We start from the raw sequence: 25,656 nt of genomic DNA, 5'->3' as shown, positions 1-25,656 counted from the left end.
AATAACAATACAGTATAAAAGTACAATCAAAAAGCAACTGTAAAACAATCAAATATTTTATTTATGTTAGAGCAACAGTTCGCCAAAGTGAACAGATTCAAAGCGTATATTTTATTGCAGGCATACGTCGACCTCGTCCGCGCCTGGGGCTGGAAATCGTTCACGATAGTGTACGAGAACAGCGAAGGCTTAGTACGTTTGCAGGAATTATTAAAAGCCCACGGGCCCTCCGAATTGCCGGTCGCCGTCAGACAACTGCCAGACTCCCACGATTACAGGTTAACTAATGCTCCTACGAGATTTAATCTTCTCGAATCTCTGTGTGTGATTTAAAATTTATAGGACTTTGTTCAACGGCAACTTCCAAAGCTTTTGTACGATGAATAAACATTTTATACTATAGGTACTTACGTTTACAGCGAATGTTAATATTATTACTACCCATATTATAAATACGAAAGGGTATTTGTTTAGTAATTTTTAATTTTATTTTATTGGTTTGTTTGTTTGTCATTCAATCAAATCCCAACGGAGCAACGGATCAACTTGATTTTATGCATAGATTATTGGATATAGCTAAAGACCTGGTAAGTAGCATAGGCTATTTTTTATCCTGGAAAATCAAATAGTTCCCACAGAATTTTTGAAACCTGAATCCACTCGGACGAATTCGCAGGCATCGTGTATAGTGGAATTGGTTGATTATGATTCGCAATTAATAGTGATACGTATTAGTATAGACTTTGGTTGCTTAATATTCAAATGAAATTGGAACTACGATTGTATGAAACGAGTGGAAATGAGTGACGGAGAGAGCCCTGTTAAATAATTTTCTTACACATGAAAGCACTACTACATCGTATTTTCCTAGTTATATCAAAGAAAGCTTGTTAGTCGGATAAAAGAATACATAGAGTGAGTAGCTTGATTTATAACAATATGATGAAAATGAATCTTTATTGTAGGCCGTTGTTAAAACAAATAAAGAACTCAGCGGAATCGCACATTGTGCTAGACTGCGCCACTGAGAGGATTAGGGACGTGCTCCAGCAAGCGCAGCAGATCGGCATGATGTCGGATTACCACAGCTACCTCATCACATCCCTGGTAAGGTGGTTTACGTCAATTTATTAGCACTGTCCTATAATCTCATCAATTAATTTAATGTTTATCCGACCTATATCGTTCATCCGATTGAGTTGAAACCTGAAACTGTGCAATTTTCTGTTGGGACTTTAAAAAAGGTTTGTAAAGTACCTACTGTTTTAGTACGTAAAGTGAAAAGGGGTGGATGATACGTTGAAGGAGAAGGGAGTGGAAGAAGTAGACATATTATTGTGCCGACCCCACGTGTAGGTCGTAATAGTAAGTAGGGATAAGGCCAGGAAGAAGATAAAGTTTTAGGACAGCTTGTTGCATTGTAAATACTGTAATGTATGCCGGATGTTAGCTAGTAACACATACAAAGGAATTAATTAATTTTTTGTCAACCTTATTGAAGATCAAAAACCTTAAAGTTAAGGGTCACTTTTGTTTAACAGGCATCATGAACCATTCCACACGAGACGGTTCATTGCCGTGCTGTGTCCGTGCGGTCGACTTTTGCCGGATTGTCAACTGCTTCAGCAGTTGACGATTTGACTGCAGTCGACTGCTCGAGTTGTCTGTGTACGATTGGCCTTTCTATAGAGATGTTAAAAATTACTATAATAAGTAGGTAATATCGATAAATGAAATCTAAAATTTTTATCGATAAATAAAATTAAATCGATAGTATTCACCCCTTAATCACTCATACAATTGGGAATATTATCAATGGTGATGATACCATATACATGATAATCTATTTAATTTTTATAGATTACTTTTATCCCTTACTTAAAATTATAATCTTCAAACAAAGGATCTACACAGCGTAGACTTGGAAGAGTTCAAATATGGCGGAACGAACATAACAGCGTTGAGGCTTCTCGATCCTGAAAGAGCTGAAGTACAGAGAGTGGTACGAGATTGGGTTTACGACGAGGCGAGAAAGGGAAGGAAGCTGCAACTAGGGCATACTTCGGCTAAGGTAATAAAATTTTATATTATGTAGGACACCGCAAACATACGGACCATATGGACCGATATTACATTACTTTCTTTGTTACAGGAAAACATGACTTTTATAAAGGTAAGTGAAGGATTAATAGCTAGCTTGATCAATGGTTTTTCCTAATTATTTTACTTCTTTTACATAAATATTACTATTTTAACAACGATTGTAACTTTTTCGGAGGCTATTATCCTAAAGCAAACTACGAAATACGGCAAAATCTTGCAGATTTCAGCTATGCACGAATTAATGATATCTTGCAGAGCACCAATTACATATAGTGAAATGTTAATAACTTAATTAATTTATCGAATGTATTTTATTTTCACTTTGACTTTAAATTGATTTAATCATCACGACGCGGGACGGTTGACGAATCGTGAAACCTTTACATTGATTTATTATATTACACCGATTGTTCGAGCGTTTCGATAATATATTATTAATATATATAGTATAATAACAGAAGAAATTTCAAAAACTATCGGTTAATATTCATATGTTCAAGATTCTGCAGGAGTCTCAATTGGCCGTACAGCCAATGGTCGTAGAACACAATTTTTGCAAATCTGTTGACTCTGTTCAGACCTAGTCCTGCCCGGCTAGCATGGGCAGTAGATAAAAATTATATCCCCCATTATATCCACTGATTTCTATGACGTCAGTGGATAAAATCGGGGGATATAATTTTTATCTACTGCCCATGCTAGCCGGGCTGAACTAAACTAGTACCTACCTATAGAAGGAGTATTTCAAACAACAAACCATTTACTGTGAAGCTGCTAAAATTAGACGTGTAATACCTACTAGACATCAAGTTACAATGTAAGCAAAAACGAGTTGAAAACCCCCCAAGCATTTTTGTTCATTACTATGTACTATTGAGTTCATTGGTCTAACTCTACCTACTGTCTACATTACCGTAGGTATCTACTGTGGTAATGAGCTTTGTATAAGTGCATGTTTAGTAGTAACTATAAAAGAGCTTATCTCGTACAGACGGAGACCGCGTTAATGTACGATGCGGTACATTTATTCGCTAAAGCGTTACACGACCTTGACACTTCGCAACAAATCGATGTGCGGCCGTTGTCGTGCGAGGCAGAGGACACGTGGCCCCATGGGTACAGCCTCATCAACTACATGAAAATCGTGAGTAACTTTAAAGACAGTCCTACGGGTCCTACGCATACAGACGGAATGGATATCAGCCGAGTCTTTTTCCCCGGGATGTAAGCTTACTCTGTACCAAATTTCATCAAAATCGGTTAAACTGTTGGGCCGTGAAAAGCTAGCAGATAGACAGACACACTTTCGCATTTATAATATTAGTATGGACTAAAAATAATATAATATTTGAAAGTCCGTTTTCTTCACAATGAAGTAATTTTAGTACTGACGAAGAATTAGTAACTGAAGCATTGTCGGTGCTCGCTTTATCCGTTCAGACCGGCCCGCTGCACACAATAGGCTTATCTTTCTACTTTCCTGCCACGGAATCACTATTTCAGTATTATGTTACATTTACACTATTTGTGGGGAACCTAATTCTACGCGGAAGTGTGAAATATTATCCTAACTTTTGGAACTGATGGAGTCTAGTCTAGACAATTTGGATAGACTAGGTAGGTAGTTTATGAGGTAGGTATTACGCCAATACACGTGTCACACCAATTGTAACACACATAACTTGTAAAAAACACTAGGGCATCTGGTGTATCTTTCCAAGTCAGCAAACACGACAAGGGCGGGCAAAGTCGTGATGTACCTAGTATATGTATATGTTACGGGCAATTTGATAAGTCCGGGCACTATTAATAATGGCCGGTCTGTATTAATAATGCCCGACTCAATTGGGCAATGTGATTAAAACAGCATGATTAATCACTTTTCCCGGCCATTATGAATAATGCCCACCCTATCTTGGGCAAAGTAATAAAATAGGTGAACTGTAGTGTTTTTGTTTATTAAATGAAAGAACCTAACCTAACCTAAGCTTTTTTTTTATACGTGGGAAAATCCTCATGGATACCAGAGTGCTCGGAGAGGCGAGGTGGTTATGTCGGACTCTTAGCGACTAAAACCCCACGTTTGGCTTACCGTGTCAATCGTTGTTGCTGGGCACAGAGACACGAACGTATTCAACTGCGACCCAGCTAACGGCGCCCGCCAAGGCAGGCCCAGCTCTGGGACTATAAGGGGCCCCAACACCATTTTAGGCTCGCCGGAAACAAGGGCTTGCCTTCCAACTCGAGGACCTACTTTCCCCCGGGTAACAGACTCCCCGTGTCTATTAGCCGGAGGCCCTACTCAAGGGGGCAAGCGACGGTCGTGTGCAGCTCGCCTACGCCCGATTCTCTTGCGGCACATGGGATGAGAGCTTTCTCAGGCTTCCTCTCAGCCGCTCCGCTGCCTCCTTCTGCGTCATTACTCCCTCGCTGAAGGAGACCATCACTTGCCAGGCCCTCTCACTGTCCACCATGAGTTTAGTCACGGCGGGCAATGAGAAGTCTTGCCCCATAATATCCACCAGTGACTGGCGAGGCTCCGCCCACGCCGGGCACTCAGCCAGCGTATGTTGTGCTGTGTCTGAGACACTACCGCACTGGTGGCATTCCTCTGTGGGCTCACTTCGCGCCACCCTACACAGGTATCTTCCAAAGCACCCATGCTTCCTCTTCGTCCAATCCTCGAGGATGGGATGGATAGCTTCGATAATTTTATGACCAGCAGTGGGTGACTCAAGCCTCCTCTGCCAATGGAAGAGGAGCTAACCTAACCTAACCTAAGGCCCTCCCCCCGCACGTACGCGCCCCTGCCAACGGCCGCGGTCCAATTTATCACATTGTCCGGCTACAAGTAGGGAATTATTAATACTGCCCGGTCCAAGTGATAAATTCAAGCTATCTCAAACACTGACTTATTACATGGACCACGAGCCGTCGGGCATTATTAATAAGGGCCGGTCAAAGTGATAAATTAATCACTTTGCCCATCGCTCTTGGGAATTATTAATAATGGCCGGTCCTTATTAATAATGCCCAATTAATCACGTTGCCCGTAACATATACACACAATTCTGCGAAATTACTTAAGGTATTCTGGCGTCACGTTTTTACTATAAATTGTTAGCTTATGGCTTTATAAACACACACGTTTGAGCTGTGTAGTTTTAAAATATAAATATTGAACTAGGTAGGTGCCTACCTAGGTAATCTAATTAAATTTTAAAGTTATAGACAGCTTAAGAAACTTGAATTTCTATCTCAAATATTTTCTTTCACAATATTTTTCTCCTTCGGAATCTTGTAACTTCTTATTTATATTAATGAACAGGTTGAAATGAAAGGCTTAACGGGAGTTATAAAGTTTGACCATCAAGGCTTCCGGAGCGATTTCACCCTCGATATAATCGAGCTAACTCGGGAGGGTCTCCAGAAGGCCGGCACTTGGAACTCGTCAGAGGGTGTCAATTACACGAGGTCTTACGGCGACAATCAGAAGCAGATAGTGGAAATACTTCAAAACAAGACGCTCATTGTCACTACAATTTTGGTAAGCTTTAGATTTTGTTTACATTCGTTTTAGGTAAGGCTTGGGCAGACAAAACAGCACCACCGAGTACGACCGCGGTTGGACATTACACGGTAAACTTCCGTTGGTCGCGATGGTGACAACAGAAGCATACGTTACCGTACCACGCGCTACGCATGCACCGCGGCTGGCGCGATTATAAAAAAAAAAGAAAATGTTCATAGTATTTACAAAATTCCTGAAAAGGCAACGCATCGGCGGTACCTTTGGTGCTGCAAAAGTCCATTGGTGGCGGTAATCACTTAACATCAGGTGACCCGCCTGCCGTTTGCTCTATATTAATTATTGTAAAAAAAAAAATAGAACGTCTGACAGTTACACGTCCTATGCTCAACACGTGAAAACCGAGAAGAATGTAGCTGTATACAGCGCCGAACAAAACATAATAACATTTCACGTTGCTGCAATAAGCTTTCTACGATTAAACAACGATAACAAAAAAAAAAAATTGTTTTCTGAACAGCAATTTTTGTAAGCTATGAAAAAATCAAGGTTTTATAAATCTGATATTTTTTCTGGAAAAACACGTATCTAATTAATAAGTTAAAAAAGTAATATTAGGTAAAAATTACTTTGAGCAATTTTCTCAAAGTTAATATGCTTTCATTAGGACAAAAATGAATCAAAATGAATACCTCTTATTTTAGGAAGATTAAAAAAAAATAGGAATTATACCTAATTGCTAGAATTACAGTGTCCTTGTGGGCCGCTTACGTGAAATTAATACATTTTGCGTAGGTGTGTTTTCTCTTCGTTGGCAACTAGGGATTCATTAGCAAATATACATTAGAAGGATCGTTTAAATAGAATATAAAGATACGTCCATACCAGTAAAAAATTGCGTCTTGTGATGAACGCTCGGCGGATTAACGCTGGCGCCTAACCACGAGGATCTCAAACCCCATTTTTTAAAGCTATAAAATTACAATAATAGTAACTGTTATTTTTATAGCGGGTATTGTCATTTATACCAATTAAAATAAACATGGTTAATTGAACAAAAACACACCTAGCCAATTTACTTAATTAATAAAAAAAGCTTGATTATTCATCAAATCATCAAGTTATTGTTTCTTTTTTGTATATGTGACATTATTACTAATGGTCCTGGGCTTCTGGGCTAGGCCTCCAAAGTGTTTTGAAACTTGAAAAATTTGTAAATAGGTTTGCTTGCCACAGAATCGTCATCACGCGAAGGCGAAAGAGGAAAGACGCAAAGGCCTGAAAATTTATAATATTTTATCACCGAAAATGACGCAGAATTTTTTATTGATATGGACGCAGGTTTAGGGGAAACATTAGATTCCTGAAAGGTTTGAAAATTATAAATGTAAAAACAATTTTATTCGTTGCTTTTGAACCTTATTATTCCATTACACTAAATTCAATATTCATAAAGTGACCAAGTTTCAGTACGTTTCACAGCGTAGGCATTTAAGCCGTAATAATAACTGATAATACACTTATTAAAAAGTTATTTACCTATACCTATCCAGTCGTAGGTGCCTCTTTTATATAAAAGAGGACAAGGTAAATATCATTTTGATGTATTTATGAATCATATATAAGATAGGTGCCTGTAGATTTACCTGTTGTTTGTGTATCAAAGCAAAGGATTTATGAATAACGCATGCGAAATGGAACAAAGCTTTTCAGACAAGGTATACGAGTAAATGTTTCAATCCTATTATAGAGTTTTCGTTAATCATGAATAAGTAAATGGATTCTCTTTTTACTCTATAAAAATAAAACAAAAAGAGAATCGTAATTCATCAAAAAAAAAAAAAAACTTTAGCAGGAATTTCCAACGCCGACAATGACTTCTTTCTTCCTGCGGATGTGAAAAAAATACGTACATTTCTCATTCGTAGAGCGCGCCGTATTGCATGCGGCGAGAGGCGAGCGAGAAGCTGACAGGCAACGCGCAGTTCGAAGGCTATGCCATTGATCTCATTCACGAGATATCTAAAGTTCTGGGCTTCAATTACACATTCAAGCTTGCGCCCGACGGTCGATACGGGTCCTACAACAGGGAGACCAAAGAGTGGGACGGAATGATAAGAGAGCTTCTCGAACAACGAGCGGACGTGGCTATTGCTGACCTGACCATTACTTACGACAGGTGATTAAAACCTAATACCTACTATTTAAAAAGACCTTCCTGTCAAGTACCTCCTGACCAGTACTAAGACTTAGGGATTTCTCAGACTGAAGGCGTTAACATTTGTTACATTGTTACATATACTTAGGTATTACAAGTGCTCACACTACAGCTAAGTTTTTGCAATTAGTGTAGTGAAAGTTAACAAACATGACACTTGAAAACATTTAGATATATTTAGATAGATTTGACCCTATTTGGCCAAATAAAATAATACCATTACATCAACACCGATGTCACAAATAAAAACTCATTTGCATGGCCTTGCAAAGTAAGCACAATCAGTACGATAAAAAATTGGCAGCTTTGTAAAGCTTTGTCCAACGGTTTGGCACACTAATTGCTTGCTTGGACTGAGATTGCATTGGTCAACCGAACATGTTTTATGTGTTCGGTTGACCAACCGCAAAAGGTGTTAAAACGCAATCGCGATAAACGACCGCGTGAATTTGTCTCTTGTCTGTGAAATCCCTATATCTTACATTCAAAATAATTTTCTTTTATAAGACCTGTTAAGGAACCTTGGTCGTATTTTTTACGTAACATCTAAGTACTTGTGAACAGCAGCATATTTAATGACTTAGCTAAAAAGTCATTAATCAGTCAGGTAATTTAAAACTAAAAATGATTTCCCCTGAGTAACAACACCTAACCACGCTAAGCAATAAGCAGATTTCCAATTACCAAGAAATTGCCTGGAAATACGTTGCTATTATTATTTCTGAACGTTTAAAACAACAAATAAATAAAAGTGCAAAATACATGAATAGAATGTCGTGGGACTTCGTCTGTGTTGGTGTTAGCTGGCGGTCGTGCTCTGCCTTTTTGGAGTGTTTTTTTTTGTTAAAACTGACTGGAAAGCGCTCTAAGGGGGTGCCGTGCGTATGTCGGCGAGCGCCGGCACAGACGGGGCCACACTTGTATAGTTTAACTAACTTGTTACAAATAACTACAAACTTGACATTGGCTAAACTTTGTAAAGCCAGACTAGAGAGGAAATGTCATTTAGCACGGTCTATATCTTCTTACAAATAATAACATCTGGCTATAACATCTATGCTCTATTGAAAATTCCACTTTAGTCTTTCATACATAAATCTGCGATCATTTTTTAACCCCCGACCCAAAAAGAGGGGTGTTATAAGTTTGACGTGTGTATCTGTGTATCTGTGTGTCTGTGTATCTGTGTATCTGTCTGTGGCATCGTAGCGCCTAAACGAATGAACCGATCTTAATTTACTTTTTTTTGTTTGAAAGGTGGCTTGATCGAGAGTGTTCTTAGCTATAATCCAAAAAAATTGGTTCAGCCGTTTAAAAGTTATCAGCTCTTTTCTAGTTTTCTTGTAGAAAAGAAAGTTAGATAACCCTTAGGTTCATAATATTCAAGTGTCAATTGACAAATGTCAAGCTGTCAAGATGGACGTTGCCTAGATATACATAATTATTTATTTGAAAATGATTTGTCGGGGGCGTTGAAAATTTTTAATTTACACTTGTACTTCGAATTATTCGGAAAATCGCTTTAGAGACACGTGCATTTCATTCGATTCCCGATGTAATAGTATATTTTATTGTGACAGGGAACAAGTGGTAGACTTCACAATGCCTTTTATGAATCTGGGGATATCCGTGCTTTACCGAAAACCTATAAAGCAGCCACCAAACTTATTTTCGTTCCTGTCACCCCTTTCCTTGGATGTCTGGATTTACATGGCGACGGCGTATTTGGGTGTATCTGTTCTACTGTTTATACTTGCCAGGTACGTAAATTGTATTATTAATATATTTTGAATTTTAATTCCCTACACATTATAGCTTACATAGTTCGGAGGACCAATACGCGTTGGAGTACTATTCAAGAAGGTACCCAAGGTTCAATTTTGGTAGACTCCTTACTACGTGGATAAATGACATCCAAAGAGTCACTGAAAGCCGTTGTGAACAAGCGGTGCAAGAATGTGGAGTGAAGAAATCCATACAGAAGCCTATGATGGACACTTGACGTCTATTCATAGATATTTGGTAAATTAGAGTAATGATGACAAGGACCTATCTTAAAATTTTCAAAGCGGTTCAAATTTTCAAGTACAACTTATAGGTATACAGGGTGTAACCAGAACTCTAGCAAAAACGAAGATAGGTGATAGTGCTGATGACTGCTGATAAGATACCATAAAAAATACGAAAAAAATTAAATAAATCCTGTATTTTTAAAAGTTCACAATACAATGCAAGTAAAACATCTGACTGACGCTAGAGGTCAACGAAGCGTTCTGTAAATAGGTCACTTTAAGGAAAACATTTCGTTGACTTCTAACGTCAGTCAGATGTTTTACAATATTTGCTTTACAATATCGAAGTCAATCCCACGCCGCAGGTGGGGTATTGACCCGAGTTTTGCACGCTATATAATGCGGGTTTGAAAAATACTAAATCCCTAAAACTACAAGATAAGGCGTTTGCCTTATCACAATGCAATGCCAATAACCATTTGGTTATTGGCATTGCATTGTGTTAAGGTAGTGTAATAATAACGTTAAATTTTTGTTAGAGTTCTGGTTACAGCCTGTTTTATATTGGTTTGAAAAATTTACTATTCGAAGTCAGTAATTTTTTTTCCTTTGTTCTTCTCAACTTTTACTGTTTCCTAATTATGTAATTATCTAAAGAGAGAGAGGGCGCTGCAGCGAACAGTGAAACATTAGCTCCGCGTAAAAATATTTTAAATATACAATTAATGCAATTTAGTTGTTCTTATTGTGTTAAATATGTAAATCTTTGTGCAACTCATAAGTGGAAACGTTTGCAAAAATACATAGGTATTTCCAGGAACTATGAAAATTTCCGTGTTTTAGTGCCACCCATTCGGACTTCAATATACACAAAAAAGACTGAGTGGAAGTGATCACAAAGCGAAAAACAATACGCGATTAATGGCCTACATGTATTATAAACTGATAAAATAAAGGAAAAGTTCATAAAAGTGGATTGCAAAAGTGTTAAATATCACGAAAATAACAATTATTCTAAATCTGTACAAACACAACTTTTTGAGGGTGTGCAAAAATAAAAACAGTGACAATTCAACGGTCAAACGCAGTTAAACAAAACGGACAAAAATTTCGTCATATCAGTTATCGACGACTTTGGCTCAGCGGTCGAACGATCGGATCATCGCCACCTAAAATCGACTTCTACGCTGGTTCGAAACCAGGTCCGGAATTTCTTAAGTTTTTTTTTATTTATTTTTTTTTTTTTTTTTTTTACTTTACAAAATGTCGAACTTCGAGCAACTGTTACGCGAGCTTAGATGCGACATCAGAAAAGATTCGGAGGAGTCACTCAGAATAGTGGAAGAGCGAATCACAAAAAGTATTAACGAAAATATAGATACAAAATTCGAAGACATTCAAGCGCAGATTGAAATAATAAAGAAGAACAATAACGAGCAAAATGAGAGGATTCTTGCAATAGAAAAACAGATGAAATGCAGGAATATAATATTTTTTGGAGTTGAAGAAGGGGAAAAATCTTATAAAGAATTAGAAAACAAAATAATAAATATAGTAAAAACAGAAATAAAGATGGATTGCAACAGTAACGAAATTGAAATAACAAGAAGGATGGGGAAAAAAGCAGAAAATAAAATAAGACCTATAGTAGCCACTTTTACAACTTATGGCAAAAAGATTTCTATTCTCAAAAATAAACAGCACCTTAAAAACAAAACAATTTATTTGAAGGAAGACTACCCAAAACAAATATTGGAAAAAGAAAACAGCTTCAAGACCAATTGCAACAAGCACGAAATGAAGGAAAGTTCGCATATCTACGCCAGGATAGGCTAATAATACATGAACCAAATAAAACTCGAAAGAATGCTGAAAGTACAAATAATCAAAGTTCTAGGAAGAGAGAATTAGAGTCTACCCCTCCGAGTCAAATGAGCAATCCTTATGCTCAAGTAAATCAACCTTCATCAAATTATCACATGACAAAGAAAAATAAACATAAGAGGAATACCCAGAATAAGGGGCAAAGCTCCATGAATAGTTTTCTACAAAAACCACCAGCACCAAAAATATTTACTGCAGTCACACTCGATGAGGAATGCGATGAATAGTAATTACCACATCCAGTATAAACCCTGCTGCCCACTCAGCACAATTTACATAACAAGCAATAAGAAGAAAAACTTTTAAGAAAAACAGTCTCCCAACCCGGCTGGTCACCGTGGGAGAGCTAGACCAATACCCTCCAGTCATAAGAGCTTTTAGATTAGATAATACAAGTATGAATTATAATAAAATACCTACATAACAAAAATAAATAAAAAATAAGTCGATCGTAAAAAGGAACACAACAAAGAGTTATACTAAAAATTTCCTATTCCTATTATTTCATAACATTAGTATTATTATTTCTATAAATTGAGTATGAATGTAAGAAAAGTTAGTAAAATTACGCAACCAAAGACAGAGAAATATGGATATGACTGGAGGAGGCCTTCGTCCAAAATGGGCGTACTGAAACGAAATGTGAAAGGAGAAAAAGAAACTTACCTATTAAAATATGAAAACAAGTAGTAATATGAAATAGTAATAATGTGTACTCATTTAAAAATGTAAATATATAATAAGAAAATTAGTAATTAAAAAAAAAATAACTAGTGATGTATAAAAAAAAATATATATAAATGTAAATTAGTATTATTAATAGGATAAGTCTTGTTTATGTACTACATTTTATATACTTAAGATGGAAAATCTAGTACTTACTAACATAAAATGTAATGATTGCAAAAATGTTTCAGTAAATAAAGGCTATATTATTATTATTATTATTATATAATTATGTAATCAATAATGTTAGGCATATCTTCAAAGAACTTGTATTATTGGTTACTACGAGTATTTAATTTGTTACAATATAAGAAAGTTAAGGGCTGATAATGGATTATGCTGAAACATCCGTCGGCTTGTTGAATGAAGACTGCCATAGATTAGGTAAGTGTAGATAGATATTTAAGTTCTTAGTCAGTAATGAAAACCTTTTCATTCCTTGCTTCAATTCTATTTCAATTAATTAAAATGCAAAAGTAGGTTTGAAAGTAAATAAGCTACTATGTATGTAACTTTACTTTTATATAAAAGACTTGAAGTAACGAATGCAATCCATTATACTATTCTCGTTTGAGCCGCTAATAAATCGCAAACTTCAACTATCTTAGACTTACTCTAAACTTCCTACTTCATCCCAGAGAGATTATGGATTACTAGAACGTGCATTCGCGTCAACCTGCTAGATGTGCTAAAACACTACATAATCTTTTGTCATCCAGAAATTTGAGGATTTGATACGCATAACTGTTTATGTAAAAATGATTTATAGTTGCAAACTTCGGTACGTTTTTGTAATATTTAGGTGGAGGTGGTATTTTGATGCCTAATGTAACTCCAGAGAAATCCCAGAAAAAAAAATTATACCTACTTATCACAATAGTGATTAAAGACATCGAATATGTTTGTTACTTACTAATAGCATCAAACACGCACGCCGGGTGTTGAAAACAATGAAAACTATTTTTCTTACTCCATAAGTATTCGTGGTTTGCGATCGGATTTTGTAATATTAGGTGGAGGTACTATTTTGAGACCTAATGTATGAGGTCTAATTGCTCCAGAGAAATCCTAGAAAAAACCTTTTATATCCACCTATCACAATAGTGACTAAAGACTTCATTCAATAGGTTCACTCCATACGAATGGCATCAAACACACACGCCGGATGGTGAGAAAATGGAAAATATTTTCTCGCTCGCCAACTGTTTGTGGTTTGCGATCGGATCCCTAATGCAACAGAGCTGTGACTTTCTGCCCAAGTAAGATACAATAGAACATCTATGACACTGATGCTCAACGCACTTGATTTAGTTCGAGTGTCCTTTGTATCAGGATTTGAGTGACCTCAGCGAAGTCCACAGACAATCAATATCTGAAACTATCTTGAATCTTTTGCATTTCTTCAATATCATTTTATTTACAACCTTTCAATTTGAATTCTAAAATATTTCTGACAGTCAAAATATGATTAGATACAAACGTATCTATTCATAAACTTATGATATATTTCATGGGTACACTAAAGTGTGGAATGTTAACTACCTAAATGATATTTTACTATCTGGTATAGAAATATTTAGCTAATCCGAACAGCAATCTTGTTCATTTCCTTGCAACATTATAAAGATTTTCATTCTTTTTTTCCATTATAAGTTAGCCCTTGACTGCGATCTCAACTGATGATGAGTGATGATGCCGTCTAAGATGGTAGTGGGCTAACTTGGAAAGGGCGTGGCGGTTTTAATTTCGCCCATACCCCACACGGCAAAATAAGACTTATTTTATGCACAGTTCTGATGCAATAGTGTTGTCCAAATTTAAAGACCGAAGAACAGCAAAATAATTCAAGATGTTAAGGATTAAAAGGGGCATATTTGGGCGCAGGTTCAGCCCGTACGAGTGGGACAGTCCTCGGAACTGCCTTGACGAGCCGCCGGTGCTGGAGAATCAGTTCACACTGTTGAACTCGCTGTGGTTCACTATCGGGTCCTTGATGCAGCAAGGTTCGGATATCGCACCGAAGTAAGTCAACACTAGTGATGTTACGGATGTCTTTTACCCTATCGGAATTAAAATCGAAAAGAAAAATTTAACACAAATAAAAAAGCGCGTGTAACTTTTACGCTCGGTTGAAGTAAAACTTCTTTGACGTTGTGGCGGATTGAATTAAAAAAAAGAACTTCCTTGTTTTTGGAAGATGGTTATTTATCAAATAAGTCACGTTAAAATTTAGTAGTTTTAAAATGTGTCGTAAGGAAGTAAAAAGCAGAACTGTTAATCTATTACACTAACTGCTTCGTAAAACACGTGAAAGATGGTGATCACAAAACAGCTGGTCTGTTTGGAGGCCATTTTAAATATAAATACAACATTCGCGTTCAAAAAAGATCTGAGTTACTCTCAAGTCACACCTAAAGAAGTTTTCCTTTGAAAAAAATATTAGGACAGTACCTAAAATTACAACTAAAACTAAATTGTGTGTTCAACTTAGTTTATCGAAATATAACAATTTCAAATGCAATAGGAAAACACAGGTTGCAGTTCAGACTCATTTTAATCACATTCATTTAAATACACACGACTCAACATAAATAAACATTACAGAAACAAACGCGAGTGCAAAACTAATCACAATTTCAGATTCAAAATTGGAAGCTCTGTAACATCCCTAGTCAAAGCGACAATAATTGACAACATTATAAATAACCCAAATTGCGAGCCAAAATTGAGCGTTAATTATTCTCAAAGGGTTGAAGTCATCGACCTATATAATGTGTATTAAACAGAAGTTTTGCTCCCTATACATTATAAACTATCGCTTCTACTTGCGGGAATCGTAAGAACTTCCTTGCACTAATTAGCTTCAAAGAGACCACAGCCCTTTGTGAATATCAAGCTTCGGTAGACGACCGACCAATCTAAATAGAAGCGTGCTAGGAATCTCAACTACTATGGGGTTTTCACTATAGTTAGCTTGAATTTTGTAATTTAGTTGCTAAATTGAAATAGGTTCACATTGCACGTAATATTTTGAGCTTTGATAGTATCCATAGCTTGCTGCATCAAGTTTAAAATGTAGTTAAAATCGTTGTGTTCAATATTCATTGTGACTTCATTAATAAAGGATTTTAGTCTAAAACATATCGTATGGTGAAAGCCCAAGAGCCTCTTCTGTATTTTGGGTGCTATGCCCGAAATCTGGAAGTCTGCACGAGCTTTTTGATGTGGCCTGAATCGTTTCTGAATCGAAATCGTAGCCTGTTTAATATACTGTAGTTTACTTGACTATTTGTTTTGATAAATGCTAGCGGGTGGCAGAACTCATTTTATAGAACGGGGGCTCTTAGGCTGCATCCAGACTGATGGGTTAGCACATAAAAAGCAATAATTTTATGAATTGATTGAGTACATCATAATTAAGATGATTTGCTTTGGTACGTTGCAAAAAAAGTGTCGTAAATGAGAAGCTAGATATTTGGATATTAATAAAATTGCTATATAACTCACTTATTTTAAAAAAGTAACACTTAGCCTTCTGCGTTGCTAATAAATAAAACAATGGGAGGTGTTTGCATTAAGTAGGTACGTTTTTGGGCGGGCGGATGACGCGGAAACAGGTAGGAACTTGAAGATGTCTCGAGTATCTTTCACTTTCATCTTAAGTACCTACTGTTGAATAGAGTGTGCATTTTTTTAGCATTTGCATTTGGAAAAATAATGTTGTTACTCTTATAATATAAAGTGGTGGTTACATTTTGACTGGTGCACCTACAGTCCTAAGTGTCATTAGATTGTTCATTTGAAAATAGTGTCCATTTTATTTTAACATGCTAAGTAACCAAAGTACGCTATAACCATCAGTGCGGGTGCATTATTTATGAAATAAATAATTCTTCTCGAACTATTCGTTAACAATTTAAGTAATATTGTAAATAATAAAACCAATATTATTTCACAAGGAACATCAATTGACTTGGTTTTAACTATAAAATTTGAACCTATTATTTAGAGCTGTATCAACCCGGATGGTAGCAGGGATGTGGTGGTTTTTCACATTGATCATGATATCTTCTTACACGGCTAATTTAGCCGCTTTTCTGACTGTTGAAAGAATGGATTCGCCCATAGAAAGCGCAGAAGATTTGGCTAAGCAAACTAAAATTAAATATGGCGCTTTAAAAGGAGGCTCTACGGCGGCATTCTTTAGGGTAAGTAACGTGTGGTAATAATTTTAAATTTTAAGAAATTGATGTCATTTCAGATTTTAACTTTTATCATGCCGAATAAGATGATATGAGAAAATTTCGTAAATTATGCCAGTAGTAGAGTTTATATTAAAAAAATATATAATGAAAAAAAACGGTTAGCACGCCAACTTAAAAATTAACAACTCTATAACGAAGACTAACAAAACATTTTTAAACTTTAAACATCAGTAATAAACCTAACCCGAAAAGAAAACCTGCTCTGGGGTAATTAATATACTTAATTACTTTGGTTTTCGACATTGTGACCAATTTTTATTTTTCTGCTCAGGCTTTAAATAATATACGGAGAACTTTTATAATATAATATATAATATAGAATATAAGTATATATATTATTATATTGCTCTCACTATACCCATCCAACTATACTGTAAATTATAATAAAGCATTAAAAAACATAGTTATATTTAGTTGTTTGCTAACCCATAAAAGTTTGATCTTACTTTAAACTTTCATACCAGGACTCAAACTTCTCGACATACCAACGCATGTGGTCATTCATGGAGTCAGCTCGCCCTACGGTATTCACCAGCAGTAACAAGGAGGGTGAAGAGAGAGTCATGAGAGGGAAAGGTGGTTACGCCTACCTTATGGAGTCTACCACCATCGAGTACGTGGTTGAAAGGAATTGCGATCTAACTCAAGTTGGGGGGATGTTAGACTCAAAGGGATATGGAATTGCTATGCCACCAAGTGAGATATGATAATTTTATTTACTTCGTCACTAACTAACTAACTAGCTGTTCCCCGCGATTTTATCTCGTTGATATAAATATAACCTAATTCATAACATAAACCTGTCTCGCAAAAACTGCAAAATTGCTATGTGTGTACACAAATGAACGCGGATTGTAATTTTTTTATTCTACAATTGCAAATTGAAAATTTTTAACACCCCCGACAAGTGAAGGAGACAGTAACTAGAAAAGAGCTGATAACTTTAAACGGCTGAACCGATTTTCTTGGATTATAGCTAAGAACACTCTCGATCAAGCCACCTTGCAAACAAAAGAAACTAAATTAAAATGGGTTCATTAGTTTAGGAGCTACGATGCCACAGATAGATACACACGTACATATTGTAAATTTTTAATTTACACTTGTACAATTAGGTGTGTGGCTGTCTTGCAAAGCTGTAACGCACTAAGTATGTATACAATAGGTACTTATTTTCTTTTTCTTTTAAAATAAGCATACTACGTATCCACGAAAAGCAAATATCTACTGACCTAAAATTCGAGCTGTAAGCCATGAAGTCTTTAAGGCTTTTTAAATTTTTATTGACTTCATAAGGAATTTTCCTTTGCGGTTTTCATAGCCGCGCTGTTTTAAAAAGGAAAAAGAGCGAATTATTTCCGGTCACGGGGCTAACGTGGGCTTACGTTTGTAGATTCACCTTACCGTACGGCTATTAGCGGGGCAGTTTTGAAATTGCAAGAGGAGGGAAAATTGCATATATTAAAAACAAAATGGTGGAAAGAGAAACGTGGTGGTGGATCATGTAGAGTGAGTCAAAATTTGTTTTTATGCCTCCTTTTTTGATAGATACGTAAGTACTTGCCTACTTCATTCTTGGTTAACTTGAATCCTGTTAGTACTGTATTTTAAATTACAGATTACAATGCAATAAATGCTAATGATTTTTTATGTATTCCCGACATGTGATGATGTAATTCCACAATCATTAAAAATCATTGAATTTGAACCAATTTCACAGCTCATTCATTTAATTAGTTAGCTTAAACTTTATGTTGCGGGCGAAGTGATTAATTTGACATTATTTAAAGTGCCCAGCTAAACATATAATGAATACGTTAATCGGCCTAACGAGCCCACTGAAAGTTGAAAAAGCGTGCACTTCAAAAAAAATGCACAATCCTTGTAATTTATACACTCTAAACTAGTGTATGCCCGTGACTTCGTCAAATTTCAAACCCTTTTTTACCCCCTTAGGGTTGAATTTTCTAAAATCCTTTCTTACGGATATCTACGTCATAATAGCTATCTGCTTGCCTTTCAGCCCGATCCGTCCAGTAGTTTGTGTTATGCATTGATAGATCAGTCAGTCAGTCAGTCAGCTTTTCTTTTTACATATTTAAGTGTGTTTAATTGTGTTGCTTTTTCAAATAGTTTAGAACCTTCAGGCAGTATCAAGAAAATAAAATCTTTTTAGTTCCCCACAGATCCACAAACTGACAAACTGAAATACGTTCTTTTAACTAGGATGAAACATCAAAGTCGTCGTCAACTGCAAACGAGTTGGGCCTAGCGAATGTCGGCGGGGTTTTCGTCGTCCTAATGGGCGGCATGGGCGTCGCGTGCGTCATTGCCGTCTGTGAGTTTGTGTGGAAGTCGCGTAAGGTTGCAGTCGACGAACGGGTATGTTTATGTTACAGTCAAAACTCTTATCTGGTCGAAACTACTTTTAACTGAAAAAAAAAACAGCCAACTGTTGAATAGAAGTTAGTCAAAAGTAGTTTTGACTTTAATTTCGCTAAAAACTTCATTGGAATAAGTCATCAATGCATAAACTTTCAATATGTTTCTGCGAGAGTTTGCTTGAGCACTATTCCTTCATCTCTGCGTCATAATCTGAAAGTCTTGTTTTTTCTACTTATCACATAATGGTGATTTTCTTGAGATAGTAAATATGGTCTCAGATTCCGTTCCCCTACGACATATTTAACATTATGAAGTACGATTTTGGCTTACAATTTTATTATTCGATCAGTGTTAGTGATAAAACGGGACCGACTCATGGGCTTTCCGAGGCATGAAGGGGCAAAAGCAAAATTCAAACCTCCAAGGTGTGTGGGAAATGTGTTCGAGCATGACGCCTGGTCTGTGTTGACCTTAACGTAATATTATGTCCCCAACGGGCCCTAGAGAAATTATTATATTAACTACATAATAATATAATGGGCACATCAAAAACTGCACTAACGACTTGTAAATGTTTTTGGGGTCCATATTTTGTATCAAAAAAGTTTTAACATTATTTCATTGCTAACACTTTCTCCTTCATTAAATTATATAGGTCTGGAAGTTCCAAGTCAACTGTGAAACTTTGGGAAGTCACAATTAGGTCTTGTTTGTTCTTTAATAATTAATTTTCTGTTCCTTAAAATAATGTTAGTTAACAAACACAATTTACTTTGTTCTAGGTTTATTTTTAAAACTCCTAGGTAAAGTTTTATTTTATATCAACACGTTTTTAAGTATTCGCTAGAGAGCTTAGACATGAATATAAATAACTAAAATTAGGTGATGCCAGACTAGTAAAGCGGGGTGCATACTGAACGCGGCAGCCGCACGAGGCTTTGCTTTACTGGTGTGGACGCAGCTCGACCGAGATAAGTCCATACCGGCCACGGGTCAAGCGTAGGCATTGCTGTACAAGACAAAAGCCTCGAAGTCTGTCGCGCTTAGTAAGTACTCTGCTACTGACACAGAGTTGTTAACTTACAGAATATAATTTATTGTTTGTAACACAATACCCAATATAATATATCATGTTAATTACTCACTTCACATTAATTTAGCTAACATAATCTGTAGCAGTACTTCATTTACCAATGTTCCTGTTTTCGTAAAATATTGCCCGGGTTTGACGTGCTGGATAGATTTAAAGGAGCGACCTAGTTTGTGAAACGGTCCTGAAATTTTCCACCTATAAATATCGCATCATTTTTACTCGGCGAACCGATGAAGTGTCATAGTCTATTATCACCTTCATGAAACAAAGCGGCACGGCAATTCCTATCTTTTCAACCCACTAGGTATTTCTATGTACCTATTGTGTGTGTGCTTGGTTTGGCAACTTTTAATGTAGGCAATGCTAAATCACTTTCACCTAGAAACACAACCACACCTGTTTTCTATAAATAATGACACCTTTTCACTGAATTTTCATGCTGTCCCGCTTTTCAACATAATACTATGGAGATAGCAGTTACACTTGAATATTATGGTGCGTCCAGGGTATATAATATGGTTTCATAAAACGTGTTTCATAACACTTTTAACAGGTGTGTTATATTATAACAAAAGTTTTATAACTTATTATTCATTATCTGGACACACCTTGAGCTGTAGGTATCTTAAAGTGGACAACAGCTAGTACTCAACAAAGTATAATTCAACTGTGTTACAAATCCTTTTATCCGTTAATTGTTATCTGTTTCACCGCCGCCGGGAACGCAGAAGGAAGAGGTAAATTAATTTAAAGCGCTTTCTTTCGTCCCCAGAGTCCCAGAGTTTTACTCGTACATTTCACCATTTAATTTGTTTGTTCAGGCTTCGCTTTGTTCGGAAATGGCATCTGAGCTTCGGTCTGCTTTGAAGTGTCCAAGCGGCGGAGGGAGCGGGGGGACGGGCGGCGCGAGGGAGGGCGCCGACTCCCCGTACTTGCACTACGGGTTCAGTACAAAAAGCCAACTACACTAGCGCCCAGACTCGGCCTCCTCGCCCCCGAGCGATGTGTAGGCTCCACAGACTGTACGCAACCCCATTCAGAGGTCAACTCGAAGTGTCATGTGATGATAACTGCCAGACCGACACGACACGACTCGACGCGGCGACAACACGCAACGTCTCGTCCTCGTACCGTAGCATGTAAATAAACCATATCGTATTAACGTATAAATGTACGTTAGCTAGACACGTAACTGCAAGCTTGACTAACCTGTGTGATCAATCATTTTGTGCAAGCATGCTTTAGCGTTAGCATACCTTCCAACAAGCAAAATGCTTGCGCAACATGGCTTGTCAAGCAAACTTGTGCAGCTGTAGTTACGTGTGTAACTAGCTTTACGATTTAAGATACAATAATAATGTTGTGAAATTTTACGTGTTTAAAAATGTGTTGTAGAGATTTATTTCTAAATAGTGAATTGATGCCAATATTTATTTATTTGTGCCTAACTTGGTGCAGAAAAGTTAATGTACCTACCTATTTGTAAATATTATTGCTATATTAACTGTCATTTCATATACCTACCTAAGTAGTGAATTTGATAAAATATATTAATTCTCAAATGTAAATAATTCATTTCCTGTAGCGTGAGGAGTACCTATACATATATTTTCATGTCTAGGACTTAATGATTGAATATGATACAATAATCTTTTCGATTCACTGTCGATTTTTAATATTTGGATAACAAGATTATTATACGATAAGAACTGTATGTGTAGTGATAATAATACATTATTTACAGGCTTAATTCAGATAGACCACTTCTGACATCTCAATTAATTAACTTTAAACCCATTACGAGCTGTTGACTAGTCAGACAGACAGTCAGACACGGCGATCGTGGCAATCACTAGTCGTCAGGCCGACTATTCAACAGTGAGTACTGAATGGGTCCAAGTATATCACTGCCCATATACCTATCCGGCCATCCTATATATTTTTACGTGATTGTGCACCGAAGAAGACTTTCCTGGGTACGATCCTTGACCAAATTCAAAACTTATTCCAATTAAACAATCCAATAGAAAATAGCCTTTTAACTTACTTTAGAGACGACGCGATTAATGTGGTCTGTGTGAACTAAGCTTAAGGTTAGGATATGAATTCAAATTGACCACAATATTAAATTAATGTCATAATCTTAATTATTATACACGTGATTAACGAATATTAAAAAAGTTCTCTGTGAATTCGTAAATGTTACTAAATTATGTCGGCGCTACATCGCTGGCTGAAGGACAGGAAGCTACGAGACCTTCGACAAAGTGAGCAAGACCAAACGCGAGAGTGTAGACCGAGCGTTAGACTCAACATCCCCAATGACTGGGATGTAAAATGTAGATCGTTGCTGGCCTAGGCTTGCCAAATACCGAGCGTCTCGATTACCTTGTGTCACCGACAGCAAACACGAACAGTGCCAAAAAAGTAGAGTGTGGATCAGTTTGACCTCCTAGAGCTCGTTGACATTAGGTTAGACCGACACAGTCATTTTCAAAAATTATGTCAGAAATAGGTATATGGATATTATGCCTAGCACAATTCACATGAGTGGAATTTGATAAAACTATCGATGAAAGGACCTCGAGTCATTTTGGTCTAATTTTTCAAAATCTCTCAAACCTATGCCTTGTGAATACTTTTGGGACACCATGTTCGCGTTCAATTTCGACTTGGTCGCCATATTATGAAATGAATTATACTCCTAAAGCACATGACACAGGTTTGAACACTGTTGAGGGATTATGAGGAATTGGACCAGAATTTATACATTTTTGCTCATTGTCCTTTACCGGTTAATAGTAATAATTCTTATGTAAAGGGTCTTGTTATAATGGCAATAGACAGTCGGTGAATCACAAAACTAATCTAACTAATCGATCCGAACTAATGTGAACCAGCTTCAATTAATTTACTCTCAATGTTGATGAACATTATTTTATACATATAGAAACTAAAGCAATCGATAATGTCAGCTCAAATTGTGCCAATCCAATTATCCTCTTTAAAATATTTTGTAAGTTTACATAATATAAAGGTTATTATAAAAATAAAACCGTTTTATTAAATATGTTATTTTTGTTTTCACCCCTACTTCTTCTGTACTTAAACAAGATAGGTAGGTAGAGAAGGTAAGCCTATATAAGTAGATCTAACTATTATACGGGACAGGCTGAAATGGCAATCAAGGAAGGAACCTAACTAGATGCGCGCGAGCGCGTGTGACATGCGGGTGCGCAGGGCGTCCCCCCGTCTCATACCTCGATTGCCATCTCGACTTGTCGCGTACTTATACCTTACTTTTTAACCCCCGACCCAAAAAGAGGGGTGTTATAAGTTTGACGTGTGTATCTGTGTATCTGTGTATCTGTGTATCTGTGTATCTGTGTATCTGTGTATCTGTGTATCTGTCTGTGGCCTCGTAGCGCCTAAACGAATGGACCGATTTTAATTTAGTTTTTTTTGTTTGAAAGGTGGCTTGATCGAGAGTGTTCTTAGCTATAATCCAAAAAAATTGGTTCAGCCGTTTGGAAGTTATCAGCTCTTTTCTGGTTTTCTTATTACTTTTATCCCAGGACCACCAGAGGTTGCGTATTTTCTGACACAGGAAATATGTACGACTGAGTAGTGTTAGTAAGTTCTAAGAAAGCATGCCTAGCCTACGTACTAGCTTGCTTAGACGGCCAATTTTCAGGTATCTGATAATCAAGGTACATAAAACCATTACTTACCTCACGTAAATTCTCCAAACTGATTTTTACGTATATTTTAAGCAATATCCTTAAAAATATGTCGCCAATACTCCCAGACACTTCCCGCGTCGTATTGCTTTGCAGACGCTTTAAAGCTCCCAAAATAAGTAATTACTTAACTGCACGTAAATTCTGATGCTCCATTTTTATATATGTCCACCAGACAACTATTTTAAAACCTTTTACAAGAAGACAGACCGATCCAGAGGGCCAATCATCCCCTAAATTCAATTTTAATGCCTCTGTGGGTTTGAGCGCGAGGGCATCATTATCTACGCGCATGAGACTGAGTAAGACATGTATTAGGATATATTGACTTCTCTCTCACTCTCTTATAGTTTACTTATGTCAATTAATTATTAATATTAAAAAAAAACAGCTAAAAATTAAAAAAATTGGAGAATTCACGTGAGGTAAGTAATGTTTTTATGTACCTTGATTACCTGATACCTGAAAATTGGCCGTCTAAGCAAGCTAGCAGGTCTTTAGGCATGCGTTCTTAGTACATACTAACACTACTCAATCGTCCACATTTCGTTCGTCAGAAAATACGTGACGGCTGGTGGCCCTGGGATCTTTCACTATTGTAACAGAGGTTCATAATATTATGTCAATTGGCAAATGTCAAGCTGTCAAGATGGACGTTGCTTAGATACATAATTATTTATTTGAAAATAATGTTTTGGAAAACTCCGATACTTTGGATCGTAGGCGCGAAGTTTCTAATTTATAAAATATTATAATCACAGTTAAACGAGAAAACATCAATTCAATTATAATATCCAACAGTCAACCAAAGGCCACGAACAATCAACCCAAACCCAAACCATAGTCAAACTATTTTTAGGGTTAAGTAGAGGTATCTGTAGAAAAAAATTACCGTGGCTGAGGTTCCCGCATCGTAGTCGCTTTGTCGCGCAGGTTTGGATGATGCATTAGGCGCACCTTCTTTATATATTATCTGCTTGAACTCAGTTTATTTATTTTGACAAAATACGTTAAAAATTCATCATCATCAGGATCAACCCATCGCCGGCTTACTACTGAGCACAAGTCTCCTCTCAGAATGAGAAGCTACCACACTGGCCAAGCACGTATTGGCACACCTCACGCACCTTTGAGGGAGCATTATGGCCAACTCTTAAGCATGCAGGTTTCCTGACGGTGTTTTCCTTCACCACTTCGTTGTCTGTCTGTGTGTCATCTTTCAAGAGAATCAAAACTTATAAATTGGGTACTTCTCGTTTACGTAGAATCATGAAAGGCAGGTAGCAATATCTTATAGGCCAAGCACTCTACTCCTGTGGCCCAAGTAAACAGAAAAATCCGACAACTGAATTGTCATTACATAAAAAAAAACTTGTACGGAACTCTTCATGTGTGACGCAGACTCGCACTTGACCGGTTTTTTAAGTTATGTCAAATAAAAATTTTACATGCAATAACAAACAAAATGAAATACAAGCCACTTTATTCCTTATTTCATCGGGTGAAAGTCGATTTCAATTTAATCGTAGGTATATCTTGAAAAGCGAACTATTATACGACTACGTAAAATGGGTACATTTTTAAAGCAACGACATGTTAGAAACAGATATTTCGTTTTGGTCGTGTTAAACTATGTGAGTCATTCAGATAATTCTTGATTTAGTGATGTTCGGTCAAAAATATTTCATGGAACGTATAATT

General features: G+C 36.7%; 1 protein-coding gene across 6 annotated transcripts in view; it reads left to right on the top strand.

Annotated features, from left to right (window-relative positions):
• LOC123870525 (glutamate receptor ionotropic, kainate 2) overlaps positions 1-23,283 on the top strand; it is a 33,764-nt gene extending 10,481 nt beyond the window's left edge. The window contains exons 5-20 of one of the 6 annotated variants that reach the window (XM_045913871.1): positions 121-278; positions 966-1,107; positions 1,904-2,071; positions 2,153-2,173; positions 3,095-3,247; positions 5,432-5,650; positions 7,561-7,811; positions 9,431-9,610; positions 14,357-14,494; positions 16,482-16,680; positions 17,202-17,433; positions 18,131-18,246; positions 18,964-19,119; positions 19,905-19,925; positions 20,944-20,952; positions 21,037-21,159. In XM_045913871.1, the coding sequence (XP_045769827.1) occupies positions 121-278; positions 966-1,107; positions 1,904-2,071; positions 2,153-2,173; positions 3,095-3,247; positions 5,432-5,650; positions 7,561-7,811; positions 9,431-9,610; positions 14,357-14,494; positions 16,482-16,680; positions 17,202-17,433; positions 18,131-18,246; positions 18,964-19,119; positions 19,905-19,916 (2,145 nt within the window). In that variant the 3' untranslated portion in view covers positions 19,917-19,925; positions 20,944-20,952; positions 21,037-21,159. Of the gene's footprint in view, positions 1-120; positions 279-965; positions 1,108-1,903; positions 2,072-2,152; positions 2,174-3,094; positions 3,248-5,431; positions 5,651-7,560; positions 7,812-9,430; positions 9,611-13,599; positions 13,732-14,356; positions 14,495-16,481; positions 16,681-17,201; positions 17,445-18,130; positions 18,247-18,963; positions 19,120-19,904; positions 19,926-20,943; positions 20,953-21,036 lie in introns of those variants that run through there. The other 5 variants (XM_045913867.1, XM_045913868.1, XM_045913869.1 and 2 more) reach the window with 5 other exon arrangements.
• The last annotated feature ends 2,373 nt before the right edge of the window (positions 23,284-25,656 follow it).

This window comes from Maniola jurtina, chromosome 12 (assembly GCF_905333055.1).
Source record: "Maniola jurtina chromosome 12, ilManJurt1.1, whole genome shotgun sequence".
In the NCBI taxonomy this organism is placed as follows: Eukaryota; Metazoa; Arthropoda; class Insecta; order Lepidoptera; family Nymphalidae; genus Maniola; species Maniola jurtina.
Note: the sequence above shows the minus strand (reverse complement) of the source record. Positions and strands in the feature narration are given on the sequence as shown.